The sequence below is a fragment of the Myxocyprinus asiaticus genome, chromosome 32 (assembly GCF_019703515.2).
Source record: "Myxocyprinus asiaticus isolate MX2 ecotype Aquarium Trade chromosome 32, UBuf_Myxa_2, whole genome shotgun sequence".
NCBI classification, from domain to species: Eukaryota; Metazoa; Chordata; class Actinopteri; order Cypriniformes; family Catostomidae; genus Myxocyprinus; species Myxocyprinus asiaticus.
In genome coordinates, this window is record NC_059375.1 from 32,562,501 (window position 1) to 32,577,484 (window position 14,984).

At 36.5% G+C, this 14,984-nt stretch overlaps 1 protein-coding gene across 2 annotated transcripts; it reads left to right on the forward strand.

Moving 5' to 3' along the window:
• The first annotated feature begins 1,873 nt into the window (after positions 1-1,873).
• LOC127423052 (nuclear prelamin A recognition factor) lies at positions 1,874-14,461 on the forward strand. 2 transcript variants are annotated; one of them, XM_051667066.1, is made up of 12 exons: positions 1,874-2,494; positions 3,081-3,151; positions 4,599-4,664; positions 4,865-5,002; positions 5,117-5,249; positions 6,255-6,389; positions 9,418-9,536; positions 9,633-9,762; positions 10,245-10,317; positions 10,541-10,678; positions 10,806-10,963; positions 13,423-14,461. In XM_051667066.1, the coding sequence occupies exons 2-12, from the start codon at positions 3,095-3,097 to the stop codon at positions 13,671-13,673; spliced, it is 1,398 nt and encodes a 465-aa protein (XP_051523026.1). In that variant the 5' UTR covers positions 1,874-2,494; positions 3,081-3,094; the 3' UTR covers positions 13,674-14,461. The 2 variants fall into 2 exon arrangements, with proteins under 2 accessions (XP_051523026.1, XP_051523025.1); XM_051667065.1 differs by having other exon boundaries at positions 1,874-2,490.
• Positions 14,462-14,984: the final 523 nt, after the last annotated feature.

A 14,984-nucleotide genomic window follows, 5' to 3' on the forward strand; every position in this document is an offset into this window, starting at 1 on the left:
AAAAAAATATCATCCATGGGTAATATCTTTTTCACTTCCAACCTGTTAGGAAGAAAAAAGAGTTAGATAGAATTAATAGAATTAGTCACATATGAGACACTTTTTATAACCTGAAAAACACTGCACACATCATCTACACCTAACACTTATGGTCATAAAATTATAATTTTCTTTTTTAATTTTCTGAATATATCAGTAATAGGATTTTAAAATGCCTTAAAGCTACTTAAGGGTGCGTCAGGATACGACAGTTGTGAGGAGAGAAAAGAGTGGGAAAAATGGCCACTGTCCAGTATTTAAGTTGCTGCTGCAGTGACAGTTTCACTCCTCCACCAATAGGAATTGAAAGGAGATGCTACAACAAAAAGACCAACCAATGGCATTGTTGAACAGGCTGAGGTGTGGACTCCCACACTTGCCTACATATGTTTTTCCAAGTATAAACCAAATGTTAACCACAATTTAACGTTTTCCATGGCTTGCCATAGCCAAGCTGCACAGGGCTCTCAGCTATGTGTTGTTATCTGGGCCATATACCTCAATGTCAATTGTGACCCAAGAGAAAATTCCCTCCAATTCTAAAGCTTTGGTAAAACATATATAGTGAAAGTCTGGCCCACATTTGTTTAGCCATGCCAGACCTAGGCCAGATGTGACAGCTAAATTCCACATTTGGCCCAAAGGTTCATGCTATATCTCTAGCTTCTTCTCCTCTTCAGTTTCATGACATTTCATTTTTAGAAAATGTTTCAGCTCTGTAGGTCCACACAATTCAAGTCAATGGTGACCAAAACTTTGAAGCTACAAAAAGCACATAAAGACAGCATTAAAGTAATCCATTTGACTCCAGTGATTTAATCCATGTCTTCTGAAGCGATCCTATCGGGTTTGGGTGAGAACAGACCACAATATACAGTAACTCCATTTTCACTATAAATCTTGACATCAGCAGTCTCCTTGGCGATCATGATTTCCAGCTCGATTACACTTCCTAGCACCATCTAGCGCTCTGTGTGTGCGTCAAGCACTAGGAAGTGTAATCAGGCTTGAAATCATGTTTGTGCCTAGAGACAGCAATGGCAAGATGTACAGTAAAAAAAGAAGTTATATTTTGGTCTGTTCTCACTCATCGATTATATTACTTAAGAAGACATGAGCTGTGTCCCAAACGACACACTATACACTATGCACTTACAAAATGTACTATGCACTCAGCCATGTAGTGTATGAATTTTCAAAGTGTAGTCCCAAATGGAACACTTAACGGTTTTACTACACGGAAGCGTTCGCTGTTTAACAGCTGATGGAAGTGATGTTTCAAACCCAAGCGTTGTGTTGCCGCTAGCTTTAGCACGCTATCCACCCTCAGCTCAACAATTATATCTCAATAATATACTTATTCACACAGCATGGTATGATGGTAAAGTGTTTAACTCACTTTTGTAAGGTGCTGTCTTCACAGAAGTTTCACTAGTTGTCATATTCTCCATTATTTACAATTGTTTTGTAACGCCACCCCTTCCGCTATGTACTGCAAGCTGCGTACACCGAGTGCACAAAGTGTCTAACATTCCACACTCCGTATTGACGGTTGAAAAAGTGCATCATCCGGGTACTCGTAGTACATTTATTTTTGTTGCATTTTGTGTAAACACTACTTCAAAATGTCGTAAAATAGAGCAGAGGTGTGTGGTTTGGGACGCACCTATAGATTAAACCACTGGAGTCATATGGATTGCATTTATGCTGCCTTTATGTGCTTTTTGGAGCTTCAAAGTTTTGGTCACCATTCACTTGCATTGTATGGACCTACAGAGCTGAGCTATTCCACTTAAAATCTTTGAGTTCTGCAGAAGAAAGTCATACACATTTGGGATGGCATGAGGGTAAATGATGAGAGAATTTCCATTTTTGCGTGAACTGTTCTTTTAATGTTTTGAGCAGACGAAATCCCTGAATAACTCAAAACGTATGAAAGCAAATGCATCATTACTGAAAGAGCGTGCATCGTTATTATAACCAGTCAAAACCTATAAACAGGATGTTTTAATGTCTAAACAGTGCATTACAGGAAGTCCTTAGTTTGGTCCTTCACGCCAAAGCAGTCCATACTTGTTATGTAGTATAGCTAAGCCAAAATGAAGCTGCAAATGATTAATTTCAGAAAGGACCGCATTGTTTACTCGGTCCAAGGGAGTTGAAACCGGAGCTGCTGATTCACGCATGCGTGCCGGGTCCACGCAAGGACAATGAAGTCAAGCCCAGCAGCGATTCTTCTCCAGTCAATTTGGACTATTCGGATGAGTGAGAGGTGCGAAACGGATGACTCGATGCACACCAGTGTTATATTACCGCAGGGCGATCATCTCTGCGCTTTTTTCTGATGACCAGCTGCCGCTTTCATGTATCAATAGTGAAGTTCCTGCTATCAAGATTCACTGCTGCGTCTGTTGGGTTTCCCCCTAAACAACAAGGACTTCATGTGATTTTGTATGTGAGTTTAGTGGCCTATTCGTGTATTTCATTTATATATGATTTTTTTTTTTTCTTTTTTTTTTTTTTACTCGACCACTCGTCATTGTTAGATCTTGGGCAGGTTCTTCAGTAAATGTCACGGGTTATCTAAGGAAAGTGAAGGCTTCTCTGCTTTTTTCCCTTCTCCACGATTTATGACTCCTGAAAGCTGTTCTGTGCCTCTGTAATTGATTTATCATCTGATTGCATGCTGAGAAATAAATAAATGTAATCCAGCGGCTTCACCTGTAATTCTGTACAAAAGCATGAAAGTTCCTCAAAACAATAATCAGGTGAAATTGAATACAGCGTGTTCTGGGAACCTGAAATGACCACAATTTCCGTGAAATTGGTCATTATGTGAATATTTAGGGTAATAATGGGCTTGTAACCGTTTTTGATGTCACTAACCCTCCTCTTTATTGTAAAGGTATGTTTTTGGCTTCATATATAAGCCTAACACCCAGAATGCCATCTGACATGAGTGTGAATAATACCAAGTACAGACAGTTTTATTATCTCTTACTTAACATGGAATAATTTATGGTTCTGAACTTGATTTTCAGGAGTTGCTGATACAATGTCTGAAGTCAGTATCGGACGAAAAAAGAAAAAGTGTGAGAATTGTACTGAACAGGTAATATATTAAAGTCATATTCATTTAATGTTAATGTATATACATTCATTTGTAGCTGCATGTTTTTTTTTGGTGTGTTATGGCCCCTTTAACTTAGACTTGTCATGAATGAAGGGCTGTTGGTTATAAAAGATAATTCAAAAATGAATCTTAAACGTTTTATATGTTTATAGTTGTTTATATGTATTATAATGTCTTCAAGGAATATTCCTGCTTCAATACAAGTGAAGCATTTGTGGCATAATGTTGATTACCACAAAAATGATTTAGACTCATCCCTCCTTTTCTTAAAATAAATAAATAAATAAAAAATAAATCTTGTTTCCAGTGATGCACTTACAATGGAAGTGAATGGGGCCAATCCATAAATGTTAAATATTCACTGTTTGAAAAGTATAGCCACAAGATGTAAACAAAATGCATGATTTAAGTGTGATAAAATCGCTTACTAACCTTTTCTGTGTGAAGTTATAGCCAACAAACCCTAAAATTACTGTAAAAATGTTGATTTAAACAACTTTGCATCTCCTATAATACACAAATTTTAACAGAAGAATTAATGGAAGTGCTTTTATAAAATTATAAGCTTCATGTTTCTGCCTTTAAACCCTCTGAAAATTGGCCCCATTCACTTCTATTGTAAGTGCCTCACTGTAACCTCAATTTTTGCTTTTTTACAGAAAAGGAGGGACGGGTCGAAATTATTTTTTGTGGTAATCAACATAATGCCACAAATGCTGTTAATTGAGCTTTAATTGTATTGAACCCGGAATAAAAATAGTATTCTTGATGAGAGTGTTTTTATTGCTTTTCTGTAAAAATATCTAAAAATCCTTAAAACAAGATCAATTTTATTCATCTTGTTTTAGAAACAACACTGCATAAGATATTTAGGTTTTTCAGAGAATGTATTTTTAACGTGTATTTTGTCTTACTGTACTGGCAGATTTTTTATAGTCAAAACAAGTGAAAAAATCTACCAGTGGTGAAGAAGTAATCCAAAGTATTTAGAATACGTTACTGACCTTGAGTAATCTAACGGAATACGTTACAAATTACATTTTACAGCATGTATTCTGTAATCTGTAGTGGAATACATTTCAAAAGTAACCCTCCCAACCTTGTTTGTGTGTGTATATATATTATATATATATATATATGTGTGTATATATACACCGATCAGTCACAACATTAAAACCACGTGCATAATACTGTGTAGGTACCCCCCATGCCGCCAAAACAGCGCCAACCTATTCTTCTCACCATAATTGTACAGGGCGGTTATCTGAGTTACCGTAGACTTTCTGTCAGCTCGAACCAGTCTGGACATTCTCTGTTGATGTCTCTCATCAACAAGGAAAAGTTTGGATTGGGGGGTCCTAGGATCTGTAAAGGTTGGAAACTCTGACTAATTGTTGCTTATTTTGCCTCCATTCCAACTTTTTAGTGCAACAAGAAGCAGAGTGATGAGGAGATAAACTCACTGCAAGAGAAAGGTGTTGTCAGTGGAGAGGTAGTTTTCATTTTTCTTTATGTATAACGTGTTGCGTCACAATTTAATACAGCAGAGCTCCGATCATTGATTCACAATCTGATAAACTGTGTTTTGCGTCTGTTGTTTTGTTTGTTTAATTTGGGGAAGGAGGAAAAAACTAACATTCATTTGTTTTGAACATGTTGATGCGGGTAATCTGATATCCCTTTTTTCCTCAGGTAAGAGACTCTACCTCAGTTCAGCAGGTGTTGCTGAGCGCGTGTCTGTCCTGTGAAGGCTGCATATCGGAGGACGAAGGCCAGAAAATCTCTCAACAGAATCTAGATGAAATCAACCGTGTGCTTGCCCTTAATAAGGTAGAGACGACTTGAAAATATTGCCCAGAATTTCAAATCAGACTTTGGAGAAAATTCGCTTTGTTCTATGTGGAAGTTTCTCACGTTTTCATTTTTTCACGTTTTGTGTGGCAGAAGTGTGACACTTCAAAGCACAAAGTTCTGGTGGTGTCCGTGTGTCCCCAGTCGCTGCCCTTTTTTGCCGTTAAATTTCACTTGGATGTTTCTGCGGCTTCACAGAAACTATGTGGCTTCCTGAAGAGTGTGGGTAAGTGTGCATGGCAGGTTTGACTTGAAATCATTGTCACTGAAAGGGATAGTTCACCCAAAACTGAAAAGTCTTTGTCGTTAATGATTTGTGTGTGTTTTTTTTTTTAAAACTACCCTGTTTTTCTGCTTTTAATTGAATCAAGATGTTCGCATAGAAATTATTTGACACATGCAATACAAAGCTGATAATCCACCTAAATATTTGAACACATATCATGAAGACTAGGGATGCTTGATATGACATTTTTTGGCTGATAACGATTTAAATTTTTCCAACAATTTCCATGAACAATAGACCTGTTGAACACATGACAGGCCAAAATTTTAAAGAGAGTCATAGTGAAAGATGCATACAATATAAAAAGATACAAAAAAATTACTTAATATGATAACATGATGAATATTAATTAATATGAAAACAGGTTATTTTGTACTTTAAAACATTTTTGCACTTCTGTATTTGCAGTTTAAAATGCAGCCTTTTAAGGTTTAGTAATCGTGCAAGGCCATATTGCAATTTCAATCTTAATTCAATCAATCATGCAACATTAACGGATATCCTGACGATATCTCAGAAGTCAAAGTCTGCTGGTTTCAAAGCGTTTTGTATGTTTTCCCTCATCATGTAGCCTATTGGTAAGTGCCGCTTTCACAACTGTCACGTCCATTTATTTTTTTCCGCATTAACATGAGAATAAGACTGAACAAAAATGAAATATTACATGTTCTTAGGAGTGCCAACCCTTCTACATATTGTGGCTTTTATTATTTTTGGATTGTGCATTTGAATTCACAGTGTTTTTACAATGTGTGTTACTAATTAATTATAAATGAACCATCGTTTTTTCCATATCTGCGTTTTCATGCTTATTACCGATATACCGATTGTTTTAATTTGGCCAGTATGTGGCAGATAAATATCGGCAGCCGATACATCGGTGTATATATTAAGACAGTGTATATTTTGCATTGGTTTGAAAGTCTCTTTCATCTTTATCTTTAGGGGTCCATTATGTCTTTGATACTACGATAGCTGCTAGTTTTAGTATTTTGGAAAGCCAGAGAGAATTCATTCAACGTTACCGTCGTAAACATCATGATGCCAACGCCATGCCGATGTTCACTTCCTCATGTCCAGGTAAGAACATCCTGATAACTACTAAGCTCATCTTTTAGCATGCATTGCAAGGTCCCATCTTCCCAGAAAGCACTTGGTATCAAAATGGCAACATGTAGATATACTTTACTAAATATTGCCCTTTTACATCAAATTTGAAATGCTTTAAATGGTTGCAGATGGTTGTGCAGTGTTAGAAGAAGTGGCATCCATCCTGCAATATGAATAGCCTGAGCATTTAAATGTAATGCATTTGGCAGACAGCAGCTTTCAGTACAATTAAGATTTGCATTTTATTAGTTTTTGTGTTCTCTGGGACTCGAACCTCTGACCATTGGCGTTGCTAGTGCAATGCTCTACCTGTTGAACACAGTTTGAAACAGTGTTTTTCTATTTTCTAAGGAGGTGGCAGTTTGATAATTTTTCTTCTGCTTTCATTTTCATCTATGCTGAACCTCATGCCTTTTTTGTTTTTAAAACATGTTGTCTTTTAACGTAGTTAGGAGCCAAATGTGGGGTGCAGTTGTAGTGTCTGTGAATGGGTGGGACTTTGTTAGATAGCCATAGCATTCTGCAGCTGTGTGATAGATGAGTGTAGGCAACCACACACACCATTCCTGCACTTTTCACCACTTTCCTTTTTACTCTTTTCTCTGCCTCTTTTTCGCTCTGAACAGAGTGAGAATGATTTCCTTTTCATGACAGATGATTATTTACTAACCCACTAACTAAGCTGATGCTTTTATCCAGAGTGACTTTACAGTACATTTTCCCTCTGCACAAAGCGAGCATAATTTTCTTTTAATGACAGATGATTATTAACTAAGCTGATGCTTTTATCCAAAGTGACTTTACAGTACATTAAGTACAATGGTAATGCCTTAAGAGCAACCTGAGTTTGTGTCAAGCTACTTAAAGGGATAGTTCACCCAAAAATGAAAATACTCTCATTTACTCACCCCCAGATGTGTATGACTTTCTGTCTTCTGCTGAACACAAACAAAGATTTTTAGAAGAATATCTCAGCTCTGTAGGTCCATACAATGCAAGTGAATGGTGGCACATAAAGGCAGTATAAAAGTAATCCACACAACTCCAGTGGTTAAATCTATATCTTCAGAAGCGATATATGATAGGTATGGGTGAGAAACAGATACATTTTTTAAGTAATTTTTTACTGTAAATCGCCACATTCACTTACATTCTTCTTTTGTTTTTGGCAATTCACATTCGTTGTGCATATCGCCACTTACTGGGCAGGCAGGATAATTTATAGTAAAAAAATGACTTAAATATCGATCTTTTTCTCACCCACACGTATCATATCGCTTCTGAAAATATGTATTTTCCACTGGAGTATGGATTAGGCTACTTTTATGCTGCCTTTATCAACTTTTTTGACCTTCAAAGTTTTGTCACCATTCAATTGTATGGACCTACAGAGCTGAGATAGTCTTTAAATCTTTGCTTGTGTTGTTCAGAGAAGAAAGAAAATCATACACATCTGAGATGGCATGCGAGTGAGTAAATGATGAGAGAATTTTCATTTTTGGGGAAACTATCCCTTTAAGGGCACAGTGGTGATAGTTACTGGAACACACTTTGCAGGATTTGAACCCACAACATTTTGGTTTCCAGTAAATACAATGTGTGTGTGTGTGTGTGTATGTATATATATATATATATATATACACATTTATGTACACTGGCGGCCAAAAGTTTGGAATAATGTACAGATTTTGCTGTTTCGGAAGGAAATGGGTACTTTAATTCACCAAAGTGGCATTCAGCTGATCACAAAGTATAGTCAGGACATTACTGATGTAAACAACAGCATCATCACTATTTGAAAAAAGTAATTTTTAATCAAATCTAGACAGGCCCCATTTCCAGCAGCCATCACTCCAACACCTTATCCTTGAGTAATCATGCTAAATTGCTAATTTGGTACTTGAAAATCACTTGCCATTATATCAAACACAGCTGAAACCTATTTGGTTCATTAAATGAAGCTTAACATTGTTTTTGAGTTTGTTTTTGAGTTGCCACAGTATGCAATAGACTGGCATGTGTTATGGTCAATATTAGGTCAAAAATGGCAAAAAAGAAACAACTTTCTCTAGAAACTCGTCTGTCAATCATTGTTTTGAGGAATGAAGGCTATACAATGCTTGAAATTGCCAAAAAACTGAAGATTTCATACAAAAGTGTACACTACAGTCTTCAAAGACAAAGGACAACTGGCTCTAACAAGGACAGAAAGAGATGTGGAAGGCCAGATGTACAACTAAACAAGAGGATAAGTACATCAGAGTCTCTAGTTTGAGAAATAGATGCCTCACATGTCCTCAGTTGACAGCTTCATTGAATTCTACCCGCTCAACACCAGTTTCATGTACAACAGTAAAGAGAAGACTCAGGGGTGCAGGCCTTATGGGAAGAATTGCAAAGAAAAAGCCACTTTTGAAACAGAAAAACAAAAAGAAAGGTTAGAGTGGGCAAAGAAACACAGACATTGGACAACAGATAATTGGAAAAGAGTGTTATGGATCTTAACCCCTTTGAGCTTTTGTGGGATCAGCTAGACTGTAAGGTGCGTGAGAAGTGCCCAACAAGACAGCCACATCTATGGCAGGTGCTACAGGAAGCGTGGGGTGAAATGTCACCTGAGTATCTGGACAAACTGACAGCTAGAATGTCAAGGATCTGCAAAGCTGTCATTGCTGCACGTGGACGATTTTTTTATGCGAACTCTTTGGAGTATATAAGAAGTTCTGAAAATGTTTTTCAAATTGTTATAGTAATTTTTCACATTATTAATGTCCCGACTATACACTGTGATCAGTTGAATGCCACTTTGGTGAAAAAAGTACCAATTTCATTCCATAAATTTTGTACATTATTCCAAACTTTTGGCTGCCAGTGTGTGTGTGTGTGTGTGTGTGTGTGTGTGTGTATATATATATATATATATATATATATATATATATATATATATATATATATATATATATATATATAAAATATTGAGTTTATTTTTTGTGTGTAGGATGGATCCGCTATGCAGAGCGTGTTCTTGGCAGCTTGGTCACGCCACACATCTGCACAGCCAGGTCACCTCAACAGATCATGGGCTCCTTGGTCAAAGATTTTTTTGCAAGACAACAGGTGAGGGGTGGATACCTGTAGACCATTTTCAGTGTTTAAAAAAGGCTTTCTTTATCATCACCAGTGATTGTTGACTTTTGAGTTGTGTCTCTGTAGAAGCTGACCCCGGATCAGGTTTTCCATGTGGTGTTGGCGCCCTGCTTTGATAAGAAGCTGGAAGCTGTGAGAGAGGAATTCTACAACAGCATTTTAGAGACCAGAGATGTCGACTGTGTGCTTACATCAGGTAAAGATTTGAGAAAAAACTGTAAAGTTAAAAGGATCTTTTGGTAACACTTTACAATAAGGTTCCATTGGTTAACAATAGTTAATGCATTAGGTATCATGAACTAACAATGAACAATATATTTTACAGCGTTTATTAATCTTTGTTAATGTTAAAAATACAATTGTTCATTGTTAGTTCATGTTAGTTCATAGTGCATTAACTAATGTTAACATATACAACTTTTGATTTTAAAAATGTATTAGTATATGTTGAAACTAACATTAAACAAGATTAATAAATGCTGTAAATGTATTGTTCATTGTTAGTTCATGTTAACTTATGTTAACAAATTGAATCTTATTGTAAATTGTTACCAACATTTTTAACCGATTCAAAGGTTTAGACCAAAACAATTCAGATTTGTATTATATTGCCATGCAGAGTGTGTTTTGGTGATCTTTGCACTCTTTAAATTACACTAAAGGATTGTTTTGGTTCAGGAGAGATTCTCCACTTGATGGAACAAAGCAAAGTTACTGCAGAGGAAGTGGACTCTGCTCCTTTGGATCACATGTAAGTTTAATCAGAACCATTACATTGTGATAAACAGAGGAATGTAATCTGTTGTGTATGGCTCTGCAGTTTACCTACTATAACAAAAGCAATCATGTAAACGGTAGATCATTTTTTACAACTAACTCTTACACTATTGAATAAGAGGCCCTAAAATACAATTTAAAGAAGGAAATAAGGGTGGATGAGAATCCTACAATTTATTTATGTGCTCATGCGATAGATTTGGTGAGAGCAGTGACTCAGGCATGATCAGGCATAAAGGTCGTGGATCTGAAGGTTTCCTGGAACACATTTTCAAACATGCAGCCAAAGAGCTCTTTGGCCTAGACGTCCAAGAGATTGTGTACAAGACACTCAGGTGACATGCTATGAATGGATAATAAAATATTCCTTAATTAAACAAAATGGTTGCAAATTTGTTATTATTACAAGCTAGTAATCCTAAAATTGTGTTCCGGTGCAAATTCTTGCTTTACTCCTGTTAGGAATCGAGACTTCCAGGAGGTGGCGCTAGAGCATGATGGAGAGACCCTCCTTCAGTTTGCTGCGGTCTGCGGCTTCCGGAATATTCAGACTCTAGTGCACAGAATGAGGAAAGGCAAAGTGCCCTACCAGCTAGTGGAGGTGCTTTCCTGCCCTGGAGGTATGAAATCAGCTTGCAGAAGGACACTTTATGATCAGTGAAATGTAAAATAATTTTGCTTTTCAATTTGTTTAGCAGATGCGTTCATCTAATGAGAAGTACAACATAAGCAAAAATTACATTGCATTTAGTTTATGTCAGTTCATATCTTAATATGTGTTGTCAGTTATTAAAAAAACAAGTTTTGTTAAATAACTGTTGAAGAACTGTCTATTAATGAATTATTGGGGATGGGTATTGATACAGATTTTTAGATTCGATTCCGATTCACAAGCTCTTTATTTGATTCAGTTTTAATCTAATTTGATATCAATTCATAGGTGTATTTCAGTCATAATGTCCCTTAATATATAAGAAATTCTCTCCCAGCTAATTCTCTTAATAAAACAGGGCACTTCTTTCTAGGTACATTATGAAAATATTAATTTAACTAACTACATTTTATTAGTTTTTCATCATTTTGTTACCATTTTGGCTTTTTAAAATGAACAAATCCATGTATTCAATCAATAAATAAGATATCATATTTAAAATATAATTTTTTTTGTGACATGTTTATTGTTTAATTGCATAATTTGTACTATTTACAAGTATTTGCATTGATTTGTTGAACACGTGCTAAAACCAGTACCGTCTCTTTAACAAAACTGGCATTTCTGTAAACTGCGTCTGTAAATGAGCGCATGTTAACGAAAGACTCTAATGACTTTATATCATCTGTGCCATGCATAATTAGAATTAAATGTTTATTTTTTGATGAACAACTGACTGTAGAGATCAGAAAGGATATTAAAAGAGACATAATCAGGGACAAATGTGTTGCGTGGATCTTGTCTTTGGACACGCACTACACGCAATAACTTTTACTCTTAACACGCAGTGAAAGGATCTCGCTGCTGAATACTTCACCACTATACTACTCAATTACTCGTGAGTGAAATAAACATCTACCAGCCATTTTAGTCGCATAGCTTGAAATTTGGTTACAAATGCAAGTGAATTTCCTCTCATTGTAGTGGAGGGTTGCGCATACAGTAAAATGTCGATCTTGGGATTTAAGAATTGATATCGAGGAGGCCTGGGTTGCTCAGTGGTAAAATACGCTGGCTACCACCCCTGGAGTTCGCTAGTTCGAATCCCAGGGCGTGCTGAGTGACTCCAGCCAGGTCTCCTAAGCAACCGAATTGGCCCGGTTGCTAGGGAGGGTAGAGTCACATGGGGTAACCTCCTCGTGGTCACTATAATGTGGTTTGTTCTCAGTGGGGTGCGTGGTGAATTGAGCGTGGTTGCCGCGGTGGATAGTGTGAAGGCTCCACATGTGCTATGTCTCCGTGGCAATGCGCTCAACAAGCCACGTGATAAGATGCGCGGGTTGACTGTCTCAGACGCGGAGGCAACTGGGATTCGTCCTCCGCCACCCGGACTGAAGCGAATCACTATGCGACCACGAGGACTTAGAGTGCATTGGGAACTGGGCATTCCAAATTGAAGAAAAAAAAAAAAAAAAAAAGAATCGATATCGAGATCTTTCAAATGAAGATTGCAATACATTGGAAAATCGATATTTTTTACCCACGATATTTTTCAATATATATATTTTTTAATTATTACATTTAAAAATTAATGTAATTAATTTTCTCTCTCAATAACTGGCTTATTATTGAATTAATTTTGTTTTCAATATTCTTGATACAATTTATAAAATAACTTGAAGTGCCATGAATGGATTGTACATGCCACCTTATGTTGATTTTTAAAGGAATATTTCTGGTTCAGTACAAGTTACAGTGAGGTACTTACAATGGAGGTGAATGGGGCCAATCTGTAAACATTAAAATATTCACTGTTTTAAATGTATAGCAACAAGGTGTAAACAATATGCATGTGAACATGATTTTAGCGTGAAAAAATTTGTAAAGTGGAAAAAGTTATATCTAATTTTACAACTTTGTTGACATGACAACGCTTTAAAACCCTGTAATCCACAATATAAACAACTTTATAGCTAAAATAATACATACGTTTTAACATAAGCATAAATGTAAGTGCTTTAAAAAAAATTACATGCTTCACATTTCTGCCTTGTAAATGCTCTAAAAATTGGCCCCATTAACTTCTATTGTAAGTGCCTCACTGTAAACTCAATTATTGTTTTTTTTTTAAAGAAAAGGAGGAATGAGTTTAAATTATTGTTTGTGGTAATCAACATTATGCCACAAATACTGTCAGTTGAGCTTAACTTGTACTGAACCTGGAATATTCCATTTAAGGTATGTTCTCCTGTTCTATCTTAATAAGCAGAGACAACTATAAATAATAAGTAGTGATTGGTAGGTTGATTCCCACACTGTGAGACTATCTGTGGGACTATCTGTTTACCAGTTGTTTGAAAACAATCAGTTTTGCAGTTCAGCTTTAAAATTACCTAATTTCTTTCTCTTTTTCTCTTGACTGTCAAGGCTGTTTAAGTGGGCGAGGACAAGCTGAGGGAGAGGGAGGCAGACCTGACCGGGCTCTTGTTCAGCAAATGGAAGCGTCCTACAGCAGCTTGCCTGTCCGTTTGCCTGAATCCAACCCAGAGGTCCAGCGCCTCTACCAGGACTGGCTGGATGGCCAAGATTCCCCACATGTTCAGCAATGTCTCCACACTCAGTACAAGAGCCACACAAAGCCCCCCTCTCACATACTGAGCCCAGACATTCAGTGGTGATTGGTAGGGGACATTCTGTTATTCTGTTATTACTGCAATTTGTCTGCAGTAAAAGAAAAGTTGAACAAACGACCAAACAGGCTTTCTGTTCTAAGCAGTAAATCAGACTGCTTTATTTAATGATTTGCGATCATTCAAGGGATAGTTCTCCCAAAAATGAAAATTGTCATTATTTTCACTCACCCTCATGTTGTTCCAAACCCATATGATTTTTTATCTACTCAGTCACGATTCATTTTCATTGTATGGAAAAAAGTACAGTGTTACCATTCTTTAAAATTCCTCCTCTTGTGTTCCTGGGAAGAAAGTAAGTCTCGATTTCGAACAACATAAGGGTGAGTAAAGATTTTTAGGTGAACTCCCCCTTTAACTTGTTTCCTGGAACATTTTTTCTCACATTTCACCTAAATGATGTCATGGATGGTTGGACAACCAATCATCATAAAGGTAAAGTGTGATTAACACAACGATAGCAATAACACAGTTCTTTGTCTTTTACCTGTTAAACAACTGTGTGACTAGTATTGCAATTAGTCACTTGTACTGAAGGAATTTGCTCTGTCTTTGTGTTTATGAATATCTTATCACTAAGATCCAGCTGCAAAATGAGCAACTAATACATACTGGTGCTATGAATAGATTAAAAGAATACCAACCATCAATAAGAGCTTCATAATTCTGACTGCATTGAAAATGCATGAATTTATTTTAACAGACTGGCAGTGATTTTTTTTTTGTCTTTTGGCTCACATGCAACAAGAAATAAGATTAAAATAATAATAACTCAAGTGCTGTTTTCTGGTATATGTGTTTGTGGTTGTATTATAGTCACAGTCAAAAGTAACACAAATAAATGTATTGGAATTTTGCTGTGACCAAAAAATGTTAAAACACATTGAAACTATATTTTCTTTTAGATTTTTCAAAGTAGCCAGCCTTTACACTGATAACAGCTTTGCACACACCTGTCATTTTATCGACCCAACTTCATGAGGTGCCACCTTAAATGCTCTTTGTAGAAGTTCCCATGTATGCTGGGCACTTGTTGGCTACTTGTCCTTAACTTTCTGGTCCATTTTAAAAAAATATATTATTTTTTTTGTAAGAAAGTTCACAAATGGTCACTATGTATGTATACAAAACTATTTTGGGCATTAAGCATTAGCCTTTAGATTCAAAGTCTGTCAGGTGTTCCCAAAATCTTGACTCATAGTGCGTGTTTACCTAGACACAAGCTCTTCCATTTTAAAGGGATAGTTCACCCAAAAATGAAAATTCTCTTATCATTTACTCACCCTCATGCCATCGGAG

What these genes read in the sequence shown, in the direction of transcription:
- LOC127423052 (XM_051667066.1), top strand. Translation starts at nt 3,095, where the DNA reads ATGTCTGAAGTCAGTATCGGACGAAAAAAGAAAAAGTGTGAGAATTGT. An exon ending in GTGTGCTTGCCCTTAATAAG is followed by an intron (nt 5,003 to 5,116) that starts GTAGAGACGACT and finishes TTTGTGTGGCAG; the next exon opens with AAGTGTGACACTTCAAAGCA. An exon ending in GTTCACTTCCTCATGTCCAG is followed by an intron (nt 6,390 to 9,417) that starts GTAAGAACATCC and finishes TTTTGTGTGTAG; the next exon opens with GATGGATCCGCTATGCAGAG.